The sequence below is a fragment of the Aspergillus pseudodeflectus genome, assembly GCF_044049435.1.
Source record: "Aspergillus pseudodeflectus strain CBS 756.74 chromosome Unknown BJX68scaffold_54, whole genome shotgun sequence".
Classification (NCBI taxonomy): domain Eukaryota; kingdom Fungi; phylum Ascomycota; class Eurotiomycetes; order Eurotiales; family Aspergillaceae; genus Aspergillus; species Aspergillus pseudodeflectus.
In genome coordinates this window covers 14,146-35,286 of record NW_027263830.1, presented here as the reverse complement: position 1 = coordinate 35,286, position 21,141 = coordinate 14,146, and the positions used below count along the sequence as shown (strand labels likewise).

Genomic DNA, 21,141 nt, shown 5'->3' with positions numbered 1-21,141 from the left:
GCATTGGCCTGGTTCTATAACGACATCAATAAGCCCTACAATCGTCCAATGTAATATTAGTAGGGCTCGTTTACTGCCAGAAAAGGAAATAATGTCCTTGCGAACAATTGGCTCTACAGGAGACAGCATCCCGTCTGTACTCAGAGCAACGTCACGTCATGGGTAAGGTGCCAGGAGATACACCGAGATAAATTCACGAGGGCCTCGACAGATTTGCCCACGAAAGTTTTTTCCCAGTTCCATTAGGTAGAATTACATTCAAAACAGTCCCTACTCACACTGGCAGGATTGTAGAAGATGGAAAACAAAGAGGACCGAGAAAGAACACGGCATATGATTCGGGAAGACGAACATTTCATACCATTGAGCTTGCAGGCCTTTCCTTCGCACGGTCATGGCCTCCTTGGAAATGCGAAATGCAGGATGACATCTCTCTTGAGCGGGGTTCGTCAGGAACTCCAGCCAATCATCCTCGTAGATTCGGACACATCGGGCATAAATGGGCCCCCTTTGGCGGGCGATGGCTGTGAACGGTGGAGACACCCTGCAGATCAACCAGGCGCCTCGGGGAGGCGTGCGTCATCAATCAGGGAATACACGAGGCAGGTGGTCCCAGAGCCCGGGCAATCTGGGGTTCGAAAACCGAGCCACACGATAAAAATGACCAAGGCACCCGAGCAATGCTCAGCGATTGTTGTCTGCATCACCATATACTCGTCTATCCCGAGCTGGGCAGTGAAGGGATCGATTATCCGGGTAGCGATCGCAAATTAGATGTGGGGACGACATGGCTCATGGATTGGAGAACGTGGCACCGACCAGCGGGAAGGAAAAGGATCGGAGCTCAGCTGAAGCTCTCCGCAGTTTTTATTTGCAAGGCTCGTCGCGCGCGAATAAAATTTTTCGTGTTTACCTGAACACTTCCTCTTCCTTGCGCAAACCTGAGTCGGCCTGCACAACGGCACGCACACACCATGGAGGTCACCGCTTTACCAAGCGAGCTCCCCAGCGGACCGGGCGTTGAACTCGACCCGGATGTCGTCAAGGCGTGGATCGACATGCAACGGCGCGTGCAGGAGGTAGCGTCGCAGTTGCCCGGGCAAGAGTATGATGCAGACTTAAAAGGCCCGGGGGTGCTCGCCTGCCTCGACAGAATCCAGAGCTCAGGACGCAGGGACTCGGGGAGGATGGGTCGAGTCAGAGACGTTCTGTCCAAGACTGTTGACGTTATCCAGCGGGTCGGGGGACTGCTCGCAGATGTTGCATCCCAGGTAGGCTTCCATTTCCATAATTGTCTATCGTGTTATGGGAGGGTAAAATGACAAATGCTCATCCAATCAAGTTCTTTGCACCAGCCGCACCGTGCTTCAACGCTATCAACATGGTTATCTGCGCCTGGCAGGAGTACCAGAGTGTCTATGATACTCTCAAGGGACTCTTTCACGAATGTAATGGATTCCTCGGCCGGCTGGAGGACTACGCGAGGACCGGGATGAACAAACGAATGAGCAACATCGTCTGTCGCGCACTGACCCACTTTGTGGAAATCTGCGAAAAGGCCGTGGAACTGCGAACGTCGCGCTGGTTCAAGACTAAAACAGTCATGAGGATTGGCTTCCTGTCGCGGAACGACTTCAGGGACTTGATGGACGCGATGCAACAGATCACCTCGGACGAAGCGAAGCAGGCGGTGGCCACGATATACGGAAACACGCAGGAGACGAAGCACTATACAAAGATGAACAACCAGATGCTGGTGGATGAGGCCGAGGACCGCCAACTGACTAAGCAGGAAACAAAGGATAAGGCGCGTGTGCTCGAGACCCTGGCCTTTGACCAAAAGTCAGCCGCCTGGGATTCAGCCAAAGGGGAGCCGAGCCCGACCTGGCGCACGACCTACCAGGGAATACTCCAGCAGCGGGTTCCCGGGACCGGGCAATGGCTGTTTGAGCACAATTCCTTCAAAGCGTGGTTGGGCAAGGGCGACAGTCCCGTCCTGGGCATTGTTGGCGGCGAAGCAACGGGGAAGAGCTTCCTGGTTTCATCAGCTATCCACCATCTGCGCAGCCAGAGCCCGAGCAAAGAGAGTATTTCCTCCTCTAGACGGCTCGTCGCGCTGTACTTCCTTGACAGCCAAAAAGTGGACTCGCGGCCCGAGGGGCTCGCCAAGTCGATCATTTGGCAGTTTGCGCAGAGCGATGCCTCGTACATGCGCGCGGCTGCCTCGACATGCGGTAAAGGGGCCATCGATCCGAAGGAGCTGTTGCCGCGGCTCCTACTGGACAACAAGGCCGAGCTGGAAAAGATAGATGTTACCTTTTTCATTGTCATCAACAAGATTGGAGGCAGCGACAATACTGTCGATGACGCCCTCGTGGCGTTCTTGCGTAGGGTCTTGGCGATGAAGAAGAAAAAGCCAGTGCGCGTCTTGTTTTCAGCCACGGGAGAGACGGTCGACAAGATGTGGAAAACCGGGCTCGAGTTCCCAACCATCTCCATCAACTCGAACTCGGAGGATATGTCCAAGTACATCGACAGCCAGCTAGACAAAATCGACCTTCTCGCTGCCCATCGCATGGCCAACGACGATGTTGCAGCCATCCGGAAGCAGATCCACGGCAAGCTGCTCGCCAAGGGCAACTACTACCTCATAAACAACTACCTCAATGAAATCCGCAACCTGGACTACGACCGGGAGATCTTCGACGTCCTGGACGGCCGCCAGGACAGTCTGACGGACCGCATCGACAAGGACATCCAGCAACTCAACACGCACAGCACAGACCGCGAACTCAAGGAGATCAACACCGTCATCCGCTGGATCACCTCCGCGCGCGAGCGTATGACCGCCGAGAAGATGAAGGCGGTGCTGCAGTTTGAGAAGGCGGCCACCTCCCTCCGGCCCCTCGAGGAGCGGCTCACGCAAAAGTTCCTCCTCTTCGAGGTTGACAACGACGGATACGTTGCGTTCCGCTCAGAGCAGATCGCAGACAAGCTCAGGGAGCGATCGGCGCACAAGTCTTCCATGCGCGAGAAGGACAACCAGAAGAACGCCGTCCAGGACAGCGAGGTCGATATTGTCCGGCACTTTTTCAAAACCGTGTGCCCGCCGGCCCTGATTGAGAAACTGGAGCTGGAGAAGCATTTCCAGGCTAAACTACACGGAGGGAAGGAAAATGTCTACCTGGAGGATTCTAATACGGCGAATTTCGAGCTAGCCAAGGCGTGCCTGCAGGTGCTGGCGAGCGATGGCACCGAGAGGCTCAAAGTACTGAGAGGATACGCCGCCCGTAATCTAATCCACCATATGTCCGACGTCCAGTTGACAGTTATTGACCATGACCTGAAGGCGAAGGCCGGGCGGGACCTTGTCCAGCTATTTCACAGCGGTCCGGCAATAGACAACCTGTTCTGGGCAAAAGAAGGGACTCCACAGTTTCCTGGGTGGTTTTTAGATCAAAAGGCGGTTGACGTGGTTTTCCGGTGGCTGAAGGAGGCGTCTGCGCTCGTCAAACATGGTGACAAGGAGGAAAAATGGCTCCGCGAGGTACTGGCCAGCGAGAGCAATAATAGCGTGCAGACGCTGGTCGAGCCGTCCATCGTTCGAATGGCAGAAAATTGCTTCCGGATGGAGGCAACCCCGGAAAATACCTCGGCTGCATTTAGAATTGTTGGAGGATTCATGTTAAAGGTCAGTCAGTCTAGCCTCGTTCAACCTTTGCTGTGGTACTAACATTCGTCGCACGAACCAGTTCGGACTCCTCCCACCGCCCACGGACGCGAGCAAACCACCTCCGCTATCCAAGATCAAAGACGTTGAGGCTTGGTGCCTGGAGAATCTCCAAGTCGACAAGCCTGACTCACTTTGGGACTGTCAGATGGCGTTTGTGCTGATAGGACTGGGTGAAACGTCCGAGTGCCAGGCACGGTGCCGCAAAGCCTTCGAACGTGACGAGCACAACTGGCGCGCATCTTACCTGCTGGCGGGCACCCTTGGGGCTGATGCAGAGGCAAAGAAGATCCTCAAGCGCCTCATCTCCCACTACAAAGGCAATGCGCCGTGGATGAAGCAGAACAAGCTATATTTCGCCGACATGGTCTACCGGCTTGGAGTCTGGTACTGGACTAACCAGCAACGCGACAAGGCGATGAGATGGTTCTCAAAGTTTGCTGAACAAGGCACAGACCAGTTCCCTTCCTACTTTTATATTATCGAATATTATTTCGAGGCAGACGCCTGGAACTCCATCGCAGATATACTGCAGAAGCTTATCCCCGACGGCCGCCTCACTCACATGGCCATTGCATTAGAGAACACCCCGCTAAATGAAAAGTTCGATCGCATGATCCTGCAATACGTGGTCAACACCGAGGACTTCGCGATGCTCGATCACATATACCCCGACGCAATCGACATCAGCGCAAAGGCCCGCAACCACCGCGCCTGCTTCCACTTCCGCCGCGCCTACGCCGTGGGCCTCTCTGCGAAACCCCAAGTCCCGCTGGACCAGGTAATGGGTCTCCTCCTCGCCGCCGCCCAGGAGGACGTGCCCTACAGCGGCCTGAACATGCCAGACGCCCTGTTCCGCGTCGGGTACCGGCTCGGCGCAATCTACCTCGACAAGGCCAAGCGGGCGCGCGACGAGGCCACCGCCGATGTCTGGCTGCGCAAGATCACTGATATCATCCCCGAGCAGGTCTCCGAGGACCAGATGCGACTCCCGCTGCGGCTGTTCGCCGCGCGGTACCACAAGATCCGCGGGAATGAGGATGCGGCGCGCCAGGCGGCGCACAATTCGCTGAAGATGGGTGTGGAGTTGATGGCGGACGGCGACGCGTCGAATGATATGCTCGCGTACGAGAAGATCCTGTATGCGGTGACACCGTTTGGGGACGAGAACCATGCCCGTGCTGCGACGTATATGATGAAGGCGGAGGGCAGCGGGTCCCCGGGTGGTGGTGGTGGGTACGAGGTGTTTTGCTCGTGCAAGTGTGGTGCGCGTTTGGATGGAGATCAGTGGCGGTGCATGGACTGCATCAAGGTGGTTCTGACGACACAATGTAAAGACAATGTGGAAAACGGGTTGATTGGACATGTATGCCAGCCTGATCATGAACACTTTCCCATACGCAAGTGGACTGGAGCGGAGCTTGGCAAGGGGGTACCCTGGAAGGACAGAGTCATCACTTTGGACCACTGGAGAAACAAGCTGATCCGAGACTATCTAAAGTGATCATACTAATGTGTTATCGATCTTGCTACTCCTTCCCGCCCGCTAGTCGGCCCGGAAGCTACGTATTTATAGCGGTAATATGGTGTACATTTCCCAATTTCACTAGTAATAATAGAACACTATCATCTCTTTAAAGCATTTTATAACACATCCATGCGGTACTGCAGGCGTAAAACGCGCCCAGTCAGCTTGTAACCAGCGCAGGTACAGCTTTAATTGGATCTGGATGCACAGCATAGCGCATTGGAGTGCCAATTCTCCGCCATTTCTGTCTCCACTATCAGGGGCTGCTGATAGACGTGTCCTTATAACAGACAATAGTTCAGATCCTGCTAGACCAGCTTTAATATCATAGGGAAAGGTAATTTTCCTGGAAGTAGAATCAACCTGGCGACTAGATCTTATTCAGGCGGAGCATGATAGTTAGTGTTTCCTAATATTAGCAACGGGTAAATATACACTACATTACTTAGAGTATTTAATAATCACTCATCCAAGCCGGCGTTGCACAGACCACCGACCAGAAGGCTATGCACATCCACTACCAGCCCTAAGCAGAATTCAGTCGAGTGACGGTACCCTCCGTGCTGCGCATCTACCTTAGTCAACGCCTCCTTAACCAAACGCTTCCTACTCCCTAATTCTTCCTCCCTCACCAAACCCCCCGCGCCATCCCCATAAGCAAGGAGCTCCACCATGACTAGTCCCGTACACTCCCTAACCCGTTCCAATATCCTCCGCCCCTCTTCGGACAACCCAAACCGGCGCCCCTCTGCTGTTCTTCGCACACCAGGAAACGTAACCGTCACTTCCTTCAAACATCCCGCATTTAACCTGCTAATACAGCTCAAAAACGAGAGAAGCGTCGGGTCCCGCCTCGCATCCCGTGGGCCCTGTGTCTGCTCCTCAACCGTGAACCGATTCGCACCATAGAGGACCCACGCCGCCTCATCGTGAATCTCCCGGATCGCGCGCGTGCGCAAGATTGCGGTGCAGTAAAGCGGGCGGTTCTGTGCAAATGAGAAGAGACAGCAACCGCGGTTGTAGGAGAGGGATATCTGGATGGAGTTGGAGAGAAAGAGGATGTATTTATAGATTTTCCGACGGAGACGGGTGAGTAAGCGGGGAAAAATTGGGATGTGTATCACCAGTGGAGGCACAGGTAGGAATAGAGGGACGGATAAAGCGGGGGAAGCGTGAAGATCTGAGCCCCGGGATTGGAGGTTGAGCTCGTTGACATGGCACGCTAAGAGGATAGTCAGATAATACTTAGCTGGGGTGGGTAAGAACATGAATTAACAGCGTTGCTTTGACAACACGGGGATAAACTTGCCAATACTTTTCTTCTTCAAGCTTGGCAGTATCGCGCATCCGTGAAAGCCAATTCTAGACCGCTAGTCGGAGTTTTATTACAGTACGTCTGTTTTAGCCCACATCCATGTTCCTGTTCAAGTCGCACGTTGCCAGCGCTAGACAGAGTCGTAGTCCGAATTCAGTCAAGCTTGCGGTGGATGATGCTCGGCGCTGAGTCTACAGAGGCGAAAGTAAGGTCCATAGCTAGCTTTTCGTCTCTCCACCCACGAGCTGGCGTTCCAGGTATGACAAGGAGTTGCAGCCCGCGGTCTTCTATGATTGTGATAAGTTCCTATGCGCTTTGCCTTTCGCCAGCGTATTAACGTTTTGCCGTCCAGAGAGGACGGTGCAGAACCAAGTTTCCAAGCAGCATAAGCCAATGTAAATTATATATTCTAATTATCAGCCAACTGAGGAATACGCTCCTCCTTGCCCCTTATCAAACGAAGAGACACCAATGTTTGTAGTCAGGCAATTTACAATCATAGAGCGTACTACATAATCTATTATCTCCCAAGTCTCTCATCCCCTACAGCAACCCGCATTGAACGTCTCTTGCCCTAGCGGCCGCAGGGGGTGGCGGCTTGAACACAGTACTCAAAAACCCGTAAGGCTTATCTCTGTTCTGGTTGCCAACCCAATGCCCTGCTTGTGCGATTGCAATATAATATATAGTACCTAAGAAACAGGTTTCAATAATTGAGGGCCTGCTCGCCGGTTTGGTAAGTGGGACGTGTGCGCGACAGACCTCCTGGAGGTTATTGCACCTGTCTAAACCGCCGCTTTATTTAATCGTCCCTAAACAATTCCTACTATCTTTTAACCGTATTTTACTGAAAAATGCGTATCCAGTCTCACTAGTACCGGGATTTCGCTAATCAGGAAGGAGTATATCCCCTGCTCTTCTGCTACTCCGCAGGATACACCTTGCGGAGGATGAAATTATCCTACCGCTAGAATTATGAAAAGGTAAACCTTTAGTAATTCTTAGAAGTATTCAAAGGGCGAACAGGTACCCATCTCCCAAAGAAGCCGTATATTTTCCTACTTCAAGTTAGCGATGCGGCCGCAGATTGTCTAAGAGGACAAGCCAAGTCAGGCTTGGCTTCTAAGTGCTATGGCTGGGCAAGCTCGGCCGCACGCTTGTCAGATTAAGCCCGTACTCCTAGACATGTTTTCTATTTTTGCTCTTTGCCCGGGCGCTTTGGTATGTTGTCTGATTTTAGTGTAGCTGATGCTCGGCAGCTTTTTTCTTCGCCTTAAGAATGCTCAAGTCCCGCCCATCAAGCTTCGATTCTTCTCGATTATCATCTCATCCGCCAAAATGCGCTCATTCTTATTCTTTTCCTTTGTTTCGATCTCTCATGCGGCTTGCATCACCTGGAAGAACTGCACCGTTGACAATTTTCCTAAGCTGGCTACGCTACCTGAGCTGGGGGAGTACGTTGACTACCTGGGAAATGCGACAGGCCTTGACTGCGGGGAGCTTCAGGTCCCCTTGAACTGGAACCAACCACAAGGGCCGAAGATTACTCTGGGCATGGCACGATATAGGGCGACGCTCCCTGGAAAGCGTCTAGGCAGTATAATATACAACCCTGGGGGCCCGGGTGGACCTGGCTCAACCTCGGCGCTTAGCCAGGCTCTTGGAATGCCCTCCTACACGAACGGCACTGTGAATCATTACGATGTCATTGGACTTGACCCGAGAGGGATTGGCCTCAGTACCCGCATAAAGTGCGATCCGCACCTGTTTAATAAGAATGTTACACTCTTCCCAACAACAGAACAGGAATTCCAGGCCCTGGTTGCAAAGAATCACGCTTTTGGCGAGAGTTGTCGGAATCTGACCGGGGAGCTGTTCTATCACGTGGATACTACCCAAGCCGCGCGAGATCTCGAAGCTCTTCGAATTGCGCTTGGTGCGGAAAGGCTTAACTGGATTGGACTCTCATATGGAACCCAACTAGGTGGTGCCTATGCAGAGCTATATCCTGAGCACGTTGGGCGCATGGTCCTCGATGGCAACCTGGATCACTCGCAGCCGGAAACAGTGATCCTACAAACCGAAGTCTCGACCTATGAGGACACCCTGAACCAGTTTTTTACGTGGTGCAATACAACTGCCTCGGACGACGAATGCGCCTTCAAGGGCCAGAACCTGCCTCGAATCTTCGATGACTTGGTTGCAGCAGCTGATGATTCTCCCATAGAGGCCCCCGGCTGCACGGTGGGCAACATTACAACCTGCCGCAGCCCTGTAACCGGCGAAGCTATCCGCTTCAACACTCAGGGACTTCTCAGCAACGAACCACAGAACTGGCCAATCCTGGCCCAATACCTCAACTCGACCATAGCTGGCGACGCAACCGGCCTTGCAACCCGTCTCGCAACCGCCGAAGATGACTCTCTATACCCAGACCTCGCCATCGGGTGCCTTGGCTGGCGGCATGATTCCGCATCCCTTTCAGACATCCTCTACAAGTCCCAACTAGGTCGCTACCTCGCCCCCCACACCCAGGGCGCAACGCAGTCCTACCGGTATCAGGTCCAGTGCATTGGCTGGCCCGCGCCGCTAGCAAGCCCACCGCACAGGCTGAACCAAACGGCCATGGCTAAAGCTCCACCGATTCTACTGGTAAACTCGTACCATGACCCTGAAACCAGCTATGTGTGGGCGCAGAGCTTCCTCGCCCAGATCCCGACGGGTGTGCTACTGACTAGAAATGGAAACGGGCATACAAGTTATTCGCTAGGTGGGGAAGCAAGCGCTCTCATAGATGCCTTTCTGGTCAATGGGACTTTGCCGATGCAAAATACCGTTGTCGACTCGTGATTGGGGAAAAGTGGTTGGGAGGTTTGGGGAACTACCCGCGCAGCACAACTTGTCGGGTCAAAGTTCAGGGAGGGGATGCGGCACACCGGCAGGGTTGCGACACGTTATTGCAGATTCTATGTAATTATATCACTGTGCAATATGTATTGTAGGGTTATCAGCAAATACACATCAGCGGGTACAAAGACTATCTAGGTCTCTGTATAGAATTTAGAACGCGAACTGCAGACCATATGGCGCTTGTCGTCTGACATCTGCCAGCGCCACCGCAGTCTTAACCGAGGGCAACCAATAGGGAAATAAGTAACTGCTTGTTCTGCAGGTGGTGTATCTGCGCCGAAAGCTTTCACTGCCAGCTCGGCTCACGACCCAGGGTTTAGACTCCTGGACCCCATAATCCCTGTTTGACAATATAACGCCATAGACAAAGTCCGCGAGATCGTTAGATTATTTCTAGTATCTTTCTAAACCGATGCAAGGTCCTGCAAGGGTCCGATGTGTTCAGGCCTGATGGCTGCGGAATGCCCAGTCGTTAGACAGGCAGAGCAGTATCGACGGCAGCTGCTTCCAGCCAAGGAAAGTAGTTAAATTACGGGCTTAATGTGCGACTCAGTGGTCGTTCTAGATACCGATTAGCATCGACTGTCAAATAGAGTGGCCATCCTAGCCCACATGAAGAAATTCCACACCTCCTAATGACTCTTCGGCAACGGACCACAAACCTCAGGAGACTTCGCACCAGCACTCGGCAACAATGCGTCCTCGTTGCAGAATCACGCCTACATGGTTTGCCTGTTCTCTCCATCACCGCTGATTGCCTAAATCCCGGTGCTCCCTCTCCCAGGTTGCCAGCCGGAGAGATGGCGACGATAGTATTTCCAAGCACCGTGTCCACGAATCTAAACTGCAAAGACCTCCATTACTACCATACAAATTCCCACCCGATACCCGAACAAGGGAAGGCCACGAGAAGGCCCTCAAGTTCCTCCACTCGCCCCTGCTGGAGAAGCTCCCCGCGGGCGTCCACAAGGACCTCTTGCTTCACTACAGCATACATGGGGAATATAGACCGCTACGTGCGAGTCCGGGATGCCACAACGTGATCAGTTACGAGATCGAGTGCATCATCCGCGGAATCTACCACGACACCATGTTTGCGAAATAGTGAGACTTCCGTCTGGGCAGAATTCCCAAGGCGATACCGCTGTAGACCAGTGGGGGTCGCCGATCCGGCAGGCCATCCCTTCGCGGTATATCATGAACAATGAGCTTTCGCATATCATGAAAGAGACAAGTGAGGAGAACTTGCCGTATCTAATCATGTATCCACATTTCGCCTAGCAGTCTACCCATCAAGAGCTTGCGAGGCGGAGGCCAGAGATGAAGTCGCAGGCTGCACGGGGGTGTATTGTAGCAGGTTTCCAGTCGACATATAAGGAGATCAACCCCACGCCACACTGGCTTTTGGTCCACGAGGCGAGAGAGCGAGGCCGAACCGAAATCCTCGAGGATCTGTTGCGACGTGTCGAAGAGATGGGCATAGATGGAAAGGAGGAGCCCTGTTGGATCGCGAAAGACTACAAGACAGTACCCAAAGAGGGCCTCAACTACGCGTTTGTGTCCATAATGCCCCAAGACGCGACTCTGGACAGGGCTGTGCAGAATGATTACCAGATTAGTAATCAGTATAACGGCTTTGGGGTTTTTATGGGCCCGTTGGAGTTGTTGGTCAGTGTCCTAGAGGAATGGGAGAAGCCGGATAGTAATGGGGCTCCCCTGGATGTCGAAGCCATGTACAGGAAAGCGTGTAGACCAAGGAAGTAAAGGTAGCGCCCAGTATGCATGTAAATGGTATGAACTACTCTTCTCACTACTTCTTTGCTGGTACCTTCTGCGGAACACATCCCGCAGAATTCCTAGTACCATCATTACAAGGCTCGTTCCATGGCTAGTAATACTCCCTCCCCTTGACTATCGGAGAAATAGAAGCCTTGGTTCCAAACGCCGCATGTCAATACTCTCGATCGCCCTCAATCTGCCCAAACCGCAACTTCACCTCGCCAATCGCATCACTAATCTTATCCGACCCGAGACAGTGGCCAATGGCCAAGTCATCCAACTCGGGGTTTCGCGTTGTCAGTAGGACTGTAGAGAATAGTGTATCCTGCGAGACACCGTTACGGTGCATAGCCAGGAATCCAACAGCGACACAGGCAGCTGTTACCCCAACTGAAGTGATGTAGGCAGCCAGTAAGTTCCTCTGGTTGTAGCTGTAGAAGTTCTGCGGAAACGAAGAAGTCACGTTATCAGAGTACAGGCAGAGTTGAGGCTGAGCACGCTGTATGTGAAATTATGCGAGACGTCCTCGATTGCGCGAGTCAACGTCTTGTTGCAGTAACTTGTTGTGTCTCCGGTAGTCACTTGAGCTGTTTCGTACGCGGAGCTATTCCACAAGTCGGGACATGCAAACAGTCCTGTCTGCGTAATCGACATGCCTGGTCGAGAATGGTCGGGTAGCATTTCACTAAAGCTACCTGATGCGCCAGTCCTGAGCTGCCGGTGCAGCATGTCTCCGAACAGCAAATGCAGAACGTAGAAACCAGCGTTCGCCCCTGAAAGCTTGCTGTAAGAGGTATAAAGAGATAGTTGCTCGTCCTCCCTGTTCCAGTTTGCAAAGGCGGTATAGACATAGGAGTCAAAACTTGGATGCTGTCAATGAACTTCAGACTGACCACGTATGACGTGTTCCAGAGCTGGCAGACGAGTTCGGTTGGGTGGGTTGCATTCTCAGTACTCCACAATGGGTTTGACCCAGTTGTGTACACAAAACTTGTATTGTTGGGTTGCGAAGGTCGAGATCCTATGTAAACATCGCCGTGTTGCCGAGTTTGGTGGTTGCGAATCTCCGAGTTCCAGATATCCTGTAGCAAAGGATCAAAAGCGACAGCATCACTAAACCTCTCGCATTTGTACGAAGATCCCCAGAAATCAAGTGCATCCGTCGAGTTGGCCACCGGGGGAGCAGAGACGGGATCACGTTGATTGACGCCGAAGTGGCTACGAACAGACGGCTGATCTCTGAGGATGGTGCTTCAATCAATCCAGCGCCGAAGTGTGTCGACCAAGAATCCCAGGTGGTATTTGCAGCGAAATCCACAGTTGGAACCGGCATGAAGGTTCGGTTTGACATTATCAAAAGGTCAACAGATATGGCGGCGGGGGTGATGACTGCTGTGATCGGGATGAGCATGGCTAGACGGTGAGAAATTGCACCATAGAGTAAAGGAATTAGAGCAGCGTACGCACCACGAGAAGGTTGCCAGCACCGTCAAGGTCTTCGCGTGGCGTCAGAGACCCCACGACAAGAACGCCATAGGACTGTTCAGCACATTAAACATGCTGTTAATCCCATATAGCCTTATACTTTTGTTACAGAGTGTGCTCCAGGTCTCTTGCGCCGCGGTAATACCCACAGCTGCCACAAGAAAAGCGCGAGAAAGGAAGGCAAGCCCGGTTCCAATTCGAGTAGCCCATGTTTGTTGTTCAATCGATGTCAAGCGCGTGCAGTCAAGTGTGGTGTAGTATAAGTGGTGCCCGTGGGCTAGCAATGCACCACAGATCATGAAGCCGACCATCATTGCAGGGCACTGCCATCCAGTCCCCCATGCAGCTGGAGTAAGGGCAGGAACCTCGTTGTGCGAGGTGGCGGAAGGCTGTTGCTGTATCCCATGGTCAAGTGTAACTGTTTCTGGATCGCCTGTGATATGTTCCGGGCTGTCAGGACGCACCAGACTATAATCAGCGTGACCAAGGATGGGTGAAAACATGGTGACCGTCTCTGGAGCGCACGCAGCATTACCAGGGCTCTCAGGACGAACTGAGTTGTAAGAAACGTTGTTAGGGACGGGTAAAGACACAGTGAGTTGAAGTGCACCGAGTCTAGGAGTGGCATCTTTTCTTCGCCTTCTTATAAGAGGAAGAGCGCTCGACGAGTCTCCCCGACGTCAGACCTGCCTGTCCTACCCACTCATTTGTACTTCTCACCACCAAGGCAGTGCTTCGGACACCTAAGCCCCGACCTCCTAAAAGCAAAAGGTCACTCCGCCTCCACGATGCACCAAATTCATTCTCACCGCATTCTCCCACCTACTCATTCCCCGTGGCGGTGGCGATTGTACAGTCATCACCGCCGTAGAAGCTCCGGGCAGAGTCCGGAAGAGACAAATCTCAAGGGACACGTTTTAAAAATGAAATCATCTGAACTTTCTTCATCTCGTTAATAGACGGGGCTCAAACGCACAAGTGGAACGGCCAAATCTTGAGAGTGAACAGCGAGCCTGGAGGGAGGGAATGATCCTGACTCCAGCCTCGCGAACCTGAATTTAGGAACGAGCGACCACATTTTAGGTTACCACAACTCCCCCGCCCATCTCATCACACCCTTCGTCGGAGGTAACTCGAAATTGAGTCCACGCTCTCCCTCGACGGAGCCTTGCCAGCGACTATTCCTGCAATAGATGGGCAGGAATTGTCCTAATCTGGACTGCATCCGCTATGAAAAGGAGCTGCCATAGTCTTGAATGTCGCGAGTAAGGTGCTTTGTGCGGCTCTCGTCGGGTATATTGCTTTTTTGCTACTCTAGGACCCGATTGCTTGCTTCAGCGCTCGTAGTGACAGGGATATGGCGCGTAGCGAAGCCAATAATATAGAACCACGCAACCCTGCAGGCATTCACATCAGCTGACCGTTAGACCCCTCATCGACGCAGTTGTAAGATCAGAGAACTTTTCCTGCACCGCTCCTGAGTTGACGATAATCTTAATTCAGAATCGATGCTCAACTTCACAAAAGGCCAGCCATGAACACCGAAGCGGAAAGAGCCTCCTACTTCACGCGCCTGCGCGCGAGAATTAAAGGGGCACGTTCCAAGGACCGCCAAGGCAAGAGCAAGACCGCGCCGGGCGGCGTCCTTCCTGTGCCCCAAGTGAAGAGTCGGCAAGGTTCGGGTGACGACGTCGATGGGCCCCAGCGACCGAGTCAAACGTTCCCAACTCCCACTCCCACTCCCACTCCCAGTCCTCTCGGTTCATCATCAGCCGGCAACCTATGGCATCGAGCGTTCGACGAGTTACCAGACGATCGGAAAAGAGTGCTGTCGCAAATGGGATTCGACCGGGATCGCGACTCGACGTCAATCCGCGCTAATCTCGATGACTTGGTCCAGCTTACAAGGGAAAAGGAGCAGCTCTGCAGGGATAAACAATGGAAGGTCACGGTTGGCGAACGGGAAATCTCAGTAAGAGAGTACGCCGCGAGGATTTCAAAATTGCTGCAACAGCTTGGAGACATTGTCATCCCGTTTGCACCACGCGAGGCCGGTCCCCCGTGGGGTGTCGTTAAGGCCGTCTTGAGGGTAAGGAAGTCACTACTATCTTGGAGTGCACCCCGACTAACTCATCACCAGGTCAGTATAACATTCGATACTGAGATGATAGCGCTCCTGGAAACAGTGGACAGAGTTCTTCGTGTCATCCACCACGGCCACGTTTACGAGACGGTATATACACCAGAGAGGATTCCGGGAGACATGCTGCAGTTGCTCCACGATGCGATTACGAATGTATACGAAGCTGCACTAGAGGTCATTGCCTTTTCGGCAGATCGACTTGCTAAAGGCAGCGTCCGCAAATTGCTGCAACAATCCTACATCCAGATGAACTGTCCACTCTGTTCTCGAACCTTGATCGCCGTGAGAGCGAGATAGCTCGGACCGTTCAGACCTGCGAAATACATCGCAGTGCTGATGCCGACGGGACTTTGATGGCTCAGCTGCACGAAATTCACCCTGTCCTCGCCCAAATTGATCAGCGCCTGGAGGACTGCTTCACGCACTTGGAAGAGCGAGAGTCCCTCGATCTGCTCGATTGGATGTCCAAAGTCTTGTATATGATGCACCACCGCGCTGTCCGGGAGAATCGAACGCCCAATACCTGTGACTGGCTACTTCACCACGAGCGATATCGCGAGTGGCAGACTAGTGTGAAGGCTTCTGTAGCATGGCTGTGGGGATCTCGTACGTCTCACCTGAGGAATCAAATCGAGCAATGCTGACGGAGGGTAGCCGGTGTCGGTAAAACCTACATTACTTCCAGAGTCATTGACGACGTTCAGGAGATGACTCGCCAATCAACAGCAAACGAAGGACTTGCGTTCTTCTACTGCGACCGGACCGATCAAGAGCGAAGAGACCCCCTATCTGTGGTCCAGAGCTATGTCAGGCAACTTTCTACCCCAGCCCACAAGACAGACAAGTTTCAAAAATCCCTTCGGGCCACTTGTCTGAAGCTAAGAAAAGAGGGAACACGATTGGACTTTGGGAGCTGCAAGGCGATCATTCTAGAGTCTGTGAACCTTTATCGCCGAACCACGATCATCCTAGATGGGTTAGACGAGTGCGATGAGAGGTCCCGCAGTAAGCTTCTTGATTTGCTGTACTCGGTCCAAACAGAGGCTACGAATCCCGTTAAGCTGTTCATTACAAGCCGTCCAGATCAGGATATCCGCGCCCGATTCCAGGGGCAGCCTAATATCGAAATCCATGCAAAACACAACCTAGGCGATATCGCAAAGTTCATCACGGACCGGATAAGCTACCTTGGTAGGTCGAATCCGATTCTTTTGGAGAAGGAGAATGTGATTAGCGAGGAGCTCATCAGGCGGTCTGATGGAATGTAAGTCGCCGAATTCTAGCCCCCAAGTTAGCCACTGATAAAATACGCCAGGTTCCAATGGACGGCTTTGCAACTGGACCAACTGCGGACCTGCCACACCCACGAAGCGATCCGAAGCCGACTTCTCAAACTTCCAATTGGCTTGAAGGCCGCCTATGATGAGCTGTATTCCGAGCTCGCAGCCTTGGATCAGCATGACAGGGAGCTTGCTGAGCGTGCTCTGAAGTGGGTAATTTGTGCTTGTACTCCACTAGGTCGAAACGAACTTATCGAGGCTATTCGAATCATGCCGGGTAGAGAGCATCTTACCCTCTGCAGTGCGATCAACGAAGACTCGCTGTTAGCCCTCTGTCGGAATCTCCTCAGCATTGACTCGGAGCTCGGTGTATGGCGCGTTTGTCATCTCTCGGTGGCGGAATATTTCGAACAGAACCATTGGGATCTTCGACAGGCACATCTTTATGCTGCAGAGATCTGTTTACTCCTGCTGGAGAACGCATCGGACGACAATGCACGAGACCCGTTGCAAGTCTACGCGACACACCACTGGCCACACCACGTTCGCTCGGCACAGTTGGAGGATGCAATCCTACCCATCACTCCACTACTGAAGAGGTTCCTCGGGTGTCCAATTGAGGGCAGCGCGAGTTTTCGCAGATGGTTTTGGGATGTCATGAAAGATCTCGTAAACCGGAGAAGAGTTCCATGGACAAGCGCGCCAGAAGATATGTTCAACGATCGCTTCCCATATTTTGTTGGACCTGAACTAGGGTGTATGCCGATCCTCTGCGTAAGTTCTCTCGGCATACTATCCGCGCTCGGCGACTGGTGGGACCAAGTGGATCTCGGATCTCTCGAGACAGGAGAAGGTCGCGCAGTTCCATTGACTATTGCTGCCCTGTCGAATCGAATATCCGTTTGCAAATTTCTGCTGCAACGCGGAGCGCCCGTGAATGGACATTGTCCCAGATATGGGAGTGCTCTGGCTGCTGCTGCACATGTAGGGAGAGCGGAAGTCGCAGAGTATCTCTTGAGTGCTGGCGCATCAGTGATATCACGACTGCGGCATATAATTTACAAAACAGCGTTGCATGCCGCAGTGGAATGCAACCTGGACATGGTCAAGCTTTTGGTCAGGGCGTTAGGTCGCGATGAGCAGAAACTGCTGCCAGCTGATATCTATGAAGACATTCTTCATCATGCTCGACGGTCCAGTGAAACATTTCTCTTGCTGATCCGGGAATTGAGGTGTGATGCAGACACGGTGTTGTTGGGTAAAATCTACGCAATGCTTTTCGCGAGCGCTGTTCAAGAGGCGTGGCACCTGTCTGTAGTCAAACACCTCATCTACGAAGCTCAGGTGGATGTTGATACATCTGTATCCGACGACGATTATGGGAGCGCTCTTACAGCGGCTGCCGGCAATGGGAAGCTGAAGATGGTCGAGTTTCTTCTGGGCGAAGCCCACGCCAACGTGAATTTGGTGGTAAAAAACGGGTGGGCTGGCAATGCGCTTATAGCAGCCGCAAGAAACGATAAACTTGATATTGTTCGTTACTTGATTCACGAAGCTAGTGCTTCGGTGGATTTAGTACTACAATCAGGAGACTATGGGACCGCGCTTGTAGCGGCAGCTGCAGGATATGACGCAAGGTATTATTCCAATTCTTTGGAGGAAAGCCTCGCCACGACCAAGGCTTTGGTCGACGAAGGCCAAGCGGATGTGAACCTTGCAGTACCATCGGGCTATTATGCAAGTGCTCTAGTGGCCGCGGTTGCCCGGGGAGCCTTTGATATCGCCAAATTTCTAATCCACGAAGCGTGTGCAAACGTCACCCTACCAACTCAATCGACGTTCCAGTGTACCGCCCTTGGATACGCTATACTCCGGCGCGACTACAGAATCGTCAGCCTACTTATTCAAGCCGGGGCAAATGTTACCGAGGGGCAGGGGTCCCCATTCGGTAGCCCCCTGGCTGCGGCCGCAGCCACCAACCAGCCCGGTCTCATCAAGTCCTTGATTGAAGCCGGAGCAGGCCCAAACCAGCCGATAACTAGCGGCTGTTGGCCTACAAGATTCACCTCTGATTCTGACGCACCAGTTTATAGTCTAGCTGCGTGGGGCAAGTGTGGAAGTGCCCTTGCAACTGCGGCATATTTCGGGCATGTGGAGTGTGTGAAGATCCTGATCGATTTAGGGGCGAGCGTGGATCATATACTGGAACATGGGACGTTTGGGACCGCGCTACAGGCCGCCAAGGCGGCTCTTCGGGACGATGAGATGAAAAAGTACCTAAAGCTGCACAACGGTAATGGCGAGGAGGATGAGCTGATTGATGACAAGGAGGACGAAATGGAAAAGGCATCGCGGCGGGGCAAGGCAGAGGTCGCTGAGATACTTCGGCAACGTAGCAATCTTGTTACGTAGCTCTTCTTTAGGCGTTAGTTTATTCGAACATACCTTAAAGAAGACAGGATGTAGTAATTATAGACCACAACCCTTGATAATGGCCCAGCGGCCCAACTTGGAGCTCGTCATGGTTATAACAATGGGCAGCTTATCTTCCCAGGTTCCGTTGCACTCAGGACTTATAAAGTAGGCACGGGATAGAGGTCGGGTGGGCTAGCACTACTATAGAATCGACTATGTATGTTGGTCTGTCTTTGTCCGTTTTTCTTCTATGAAATATAGGATATATATCGCGTGGATGTAGAGCAGGAAGTGCATATTTCAACGGCGGCTTCCTCTAGCTCTAGGAACTCCTGTCGATCCAGTAAAATGCGCAGTCGCTAGATGTCAAGCGCAGCTAGTGGCTTAGAGAGCATCAAGTCCAGGAAAGAGTTCTAGGAAAGTGTAGTATGCTTGACAGGTTTGTGTGATGGTTCAAGGTTCGTAGAAGAGACCACACATTAAACAACGATCTGAGAATTCTCGGGTGCATGCTTCCTTCACTGCGCCAAAGGAAAAGCAGGGCGCGGTATAGCATTGAGATACGACCATACCTACTCTAAAGACAAGCATACGTATTGCGCGGTGGCTCCAGATGACATGGCAGAAGCCTACGATGCTGGACGCCAGGAATGGACTCGCTCCTGGGTCAGATCTGCAATAACAGCTACTAGTTACAGTGGGTTAACCGGATGGGACAGCCTACGAGACACGGGGGTGTATAAACCCGGAATATGAGCGAGATGTACAAGTATCTTAAAAATGAGATATGCCATTGCACTGCTATACAGCCATGAGAACATCATCAATCAACTACTACTACCCCTCTTCGCCAGCGCCTCCCGTACACGCGGAAGCACATATCTCCCATAATCAATCGCATCAGAGAGGTTATCATACCCGCGAATAGAAATCAATTCAGCGCCTAAATCAACATAATCCAGAATCGAGTCCGAAATCGTCTCCGGCGATCCCACAAGCGCAGTGGATGCGCCGCGCGCATTCGTTGCGGTGACGGTCGGATACCACAGTGCGCGATCTTGCACCTCGCCTCGAGACGCGATCTCAAGGAGGCGCTGGGAACCGACGTTTTGCGGTGGCGGGGCGTTGGCGGGGACTTTACCCTGTCCAGCGGCGCGGTTAGATTGAAGGGCATCCAGGGTGCGGTGCGCCTTGGCCCAGGCGAGTTCATCGGTCTCGGCGATGATGGGCCGGAATGTCACCCAGATCCGGGGCCGGTCTGTACGCCCGGCTTTCTCGGCTTCGGCGTAGATACGGTCGATCTGCTCCTTTGTTTCCTTTAGCGGCTCTCCCCAGAGGCCGAAGATGTCGGCCAGCGAGCCACCGATGCGGTAGGCGTCGTCGGAAGAACCGCCGACGGAGACGGGGATCGTTCCGTTGACTGGACGGACGCGGTTGCTGAACTGCGTGAACTTGTAGTACTTGCTGTCCCAGTCGAAGGGCTCGGCGGACTCCCACGCCCGACGGAGGATCTTGATGTAGTCCTCCAGTCGCTCGTACCGCTCCTGCTTGTTGAGGAAGTCTCCTTCCTTGGCCTGTTCGGCGTCACTGCCGCCGGCGATAAAGTGGACGACGGCACGGCCGGAGCTCAGCTGGTCCAGCGTTGCGAGAGCTTTGGCTGCGACTGTCGGGAACAGGGTGTTAGGTCGCAGGGCGATGATGATCTTGAGCTTTTTTGTCACAGCAGCGATGGTCGCGCCAATGGTCCATGGGTCGAAGTACGACGAGTCATATGGGACAAGCGTATAATTGTATTCATAGTCATCGAGGTTGCGGGCGTAGCGCTTCAGGAACTCGGGGTCGATTGCCGCGTTTGGAATCGGGTTGAGCTCCGTTGACGGGTTTGGGAACGTGAGACTGATAAACTCGGTCGGCATTTTGTCTTTCGTACTTGAGCGCAAGATGATGAGGGGTAGCGAGGGTACGGAGAGCCTTCTTGTACTCTGGGGTCGGCTACTCCAATGACTCGCGATGGTGTGATCGGCGCGCAAGTGATGCCAGAGATACAGAAATCACGTCTTCAAGAGCCACGGAAGAGCGACATCCGACTGGCATGAATAATCGTGAGCCATACTCTGTCTCAGATAGTGCCCCTCCACATTACAAATCAAGATGGTTTACTCTCTATCTTGTGCTCGATCTTCTCTTTGGCTCGGTGTACGTTGTCCTTGGCACCAAAGTACCCTTCGATGCCGACGAGGCTTGCATATAGTTTCGTGATTGACACACGCGACAGGTCCGCGCCCTGTTCCCGCAAAGCATGCACAAATGCATGGAAGTTGGCTGAAGGAGGACGATAGTGGCCGCTGCGACTGTTAGCGGATTGTCAAGACTTCCAAGACCGAAGCACTGACCTGAGTGGAGCAAGGTCGCGGAGCTTCCCGTGCCGGATCTTAATCAGACCAGCTGCTCCGATCCGGCCGCCGCGTAGGAAGGATGAGTGCTGGAAAGAACCTCGTTTCTTGATTCCGATGTATAGTCGATAGGAGGGGTCGGCAACCTGGCCAGGATGGTCAG

General features: G+C 52.9%; 7 protein-coding genes across 7 annotated transcripts; 4 read left to right on the top strand and 3 right to left on the bottom strand.

Moving 5' to 3' along the window:
• Nucleotides 1–974: 974 nt before the first annotated feature.
• Nucleotides 975–5,234, top strand: BJX68DRAFT_270881 (uncharacterized protein; the record flags this gene model as incomplete). Its single annotated transcript, XM_071046806.1, has 3 exons — nucleotides 975–1,271; nucleotides 1,343–3,691; nucleotides 3,753–5,234. The coding sequence occupies 3 exons, from the start codon at nucleotides 975–977 to the stop codon at nucleotides 5,232–5,234; spliced, it is 4,128 nt and encodes a 1,375-aa protein (XP_070894808.1).
• Nucleotides 5,235–5,719: 485 nt separating this feature from the next.
• BJX68DRAFT_270880 (uncharacterized protein) lies at nucleotides 5,720–6,526 on the bottom strand (the record flags this gene model as incomplete). The annotated part of the gene is made up of 1 exon (XM_071046805.1): nucleotides 5,720–6,526. The coding sequence occupies one exon, from the start codon at nucleotides 6,524–6,526 to the stop codon at nucleotides 5,720–5,722; it is 807 nt and encodes a 268-aa protein (XP_070894807.1).
• A 1,385-nt stretch (nucleotides 6,527–7,911) lies between these two features.
• Nucleotides 7,912–9,423, top strand: BJX68DRAFT_270879 (alpha/beta hydrolase; the record flags this gene model as incomplete). Its single annotated transcript, XM_071046804.1, has 1 exon — nucleotides 7,912–9,423. The coding sequence occupies one exon, from the start codon at nucleotides 7,912–7,914 to the stop codon at nucleotides 9,421–9,423; it is 1,512 nt and encodes a 503-aa protein (XP_070894806.1).
• A 1,380-nt stretch (nucleotides 9,424–10,803) lies between these two features.
• BJX68DRAFT_270878 (uncharacterized protein) lies at nucleotides 10,804–11,247 on the top strand (the record flags this gene model as incomplete). The annotated part of the gene is made up of 1 exon (XM_071046803.1): nucleotides 10,804–11,247. One exon carries the CDS (start codon nucleotides 10,804–10,806, stop codon nucleotides 11,245–11,247), a length of 444 nt encoding a protein of 147 aa, XP_070894805.1.
• A 187-nt stretch (nucleotides 11,248–11,434) lies between these two features.
• On the bottom strand, nucleotides 11,435–13,250 carry BJX68DRAFT_270877 (uncharacterized protein; the record flags this gene model as incomplete). The annotated part of the gene is made up of 5 exons (XM_071046802.1): nucleotides 11,435–11,704; nucleotides 11,761–12,124; nucleotides 12,489–12,675; nucleotides 12,726–12,801; nucleotides 12,897–13,250. 5 exons carry the CDS (start codon nucleotides 13,248–13,250, stop codon nucleotides 11,435–11,437), a joined length of 1,251 nt encoding a protein of 416 aa, XP_070894804.1.
• A 1,031-nt stretch (nucleotides 13,251–14,281) lies between these two features.
• Nucleotides 14,282–18,582, top strand: BJX68DRAFT_270876 (ankyrin repeat-containing domain protein; the record flags this gene model as incomplete). Its single annotated transcript, XM_071046801.1, has 5 exons — nucleotides 14,282–14,836; nucleotides 14,888–15,043; nucleotides 15,103–15,496; nucleotides 15,545–16,154; nucleotides 16,206–18,582. 5 exons carry the CDS (start codon nucleotides 14,282–14,284, stop codon nucleotides 18,580–18,582), a joined length of 4,092 nt encoding a protein of 1,363 aa, XP_070894803.1.
• A 773-nt stretch (nucleotides 18,583–19,355) lies between these two features.
• Nucleotides 19,356–20,725, bottom strand: BJX68DRAFT_168488 (LLM class flavin-dependent oxidoreductase). Its single transcript, XM_071037011.1, has one exon. The coding sequence runs from the start codon at nucleotides 20,499–20,501 to the stop codon at nucleotides 19,413–19,415; it is 1,089 nt and encodes a 362-aa protein (XP_070894802.1). The 5' UTR covers nucleotides 20,502–20,725; the 3' UTR covers nucleotides 19,356–19,412.
• Between the last annotated feature and the right edge of the window lie 416 nt (nucleotides 20,726–21,141).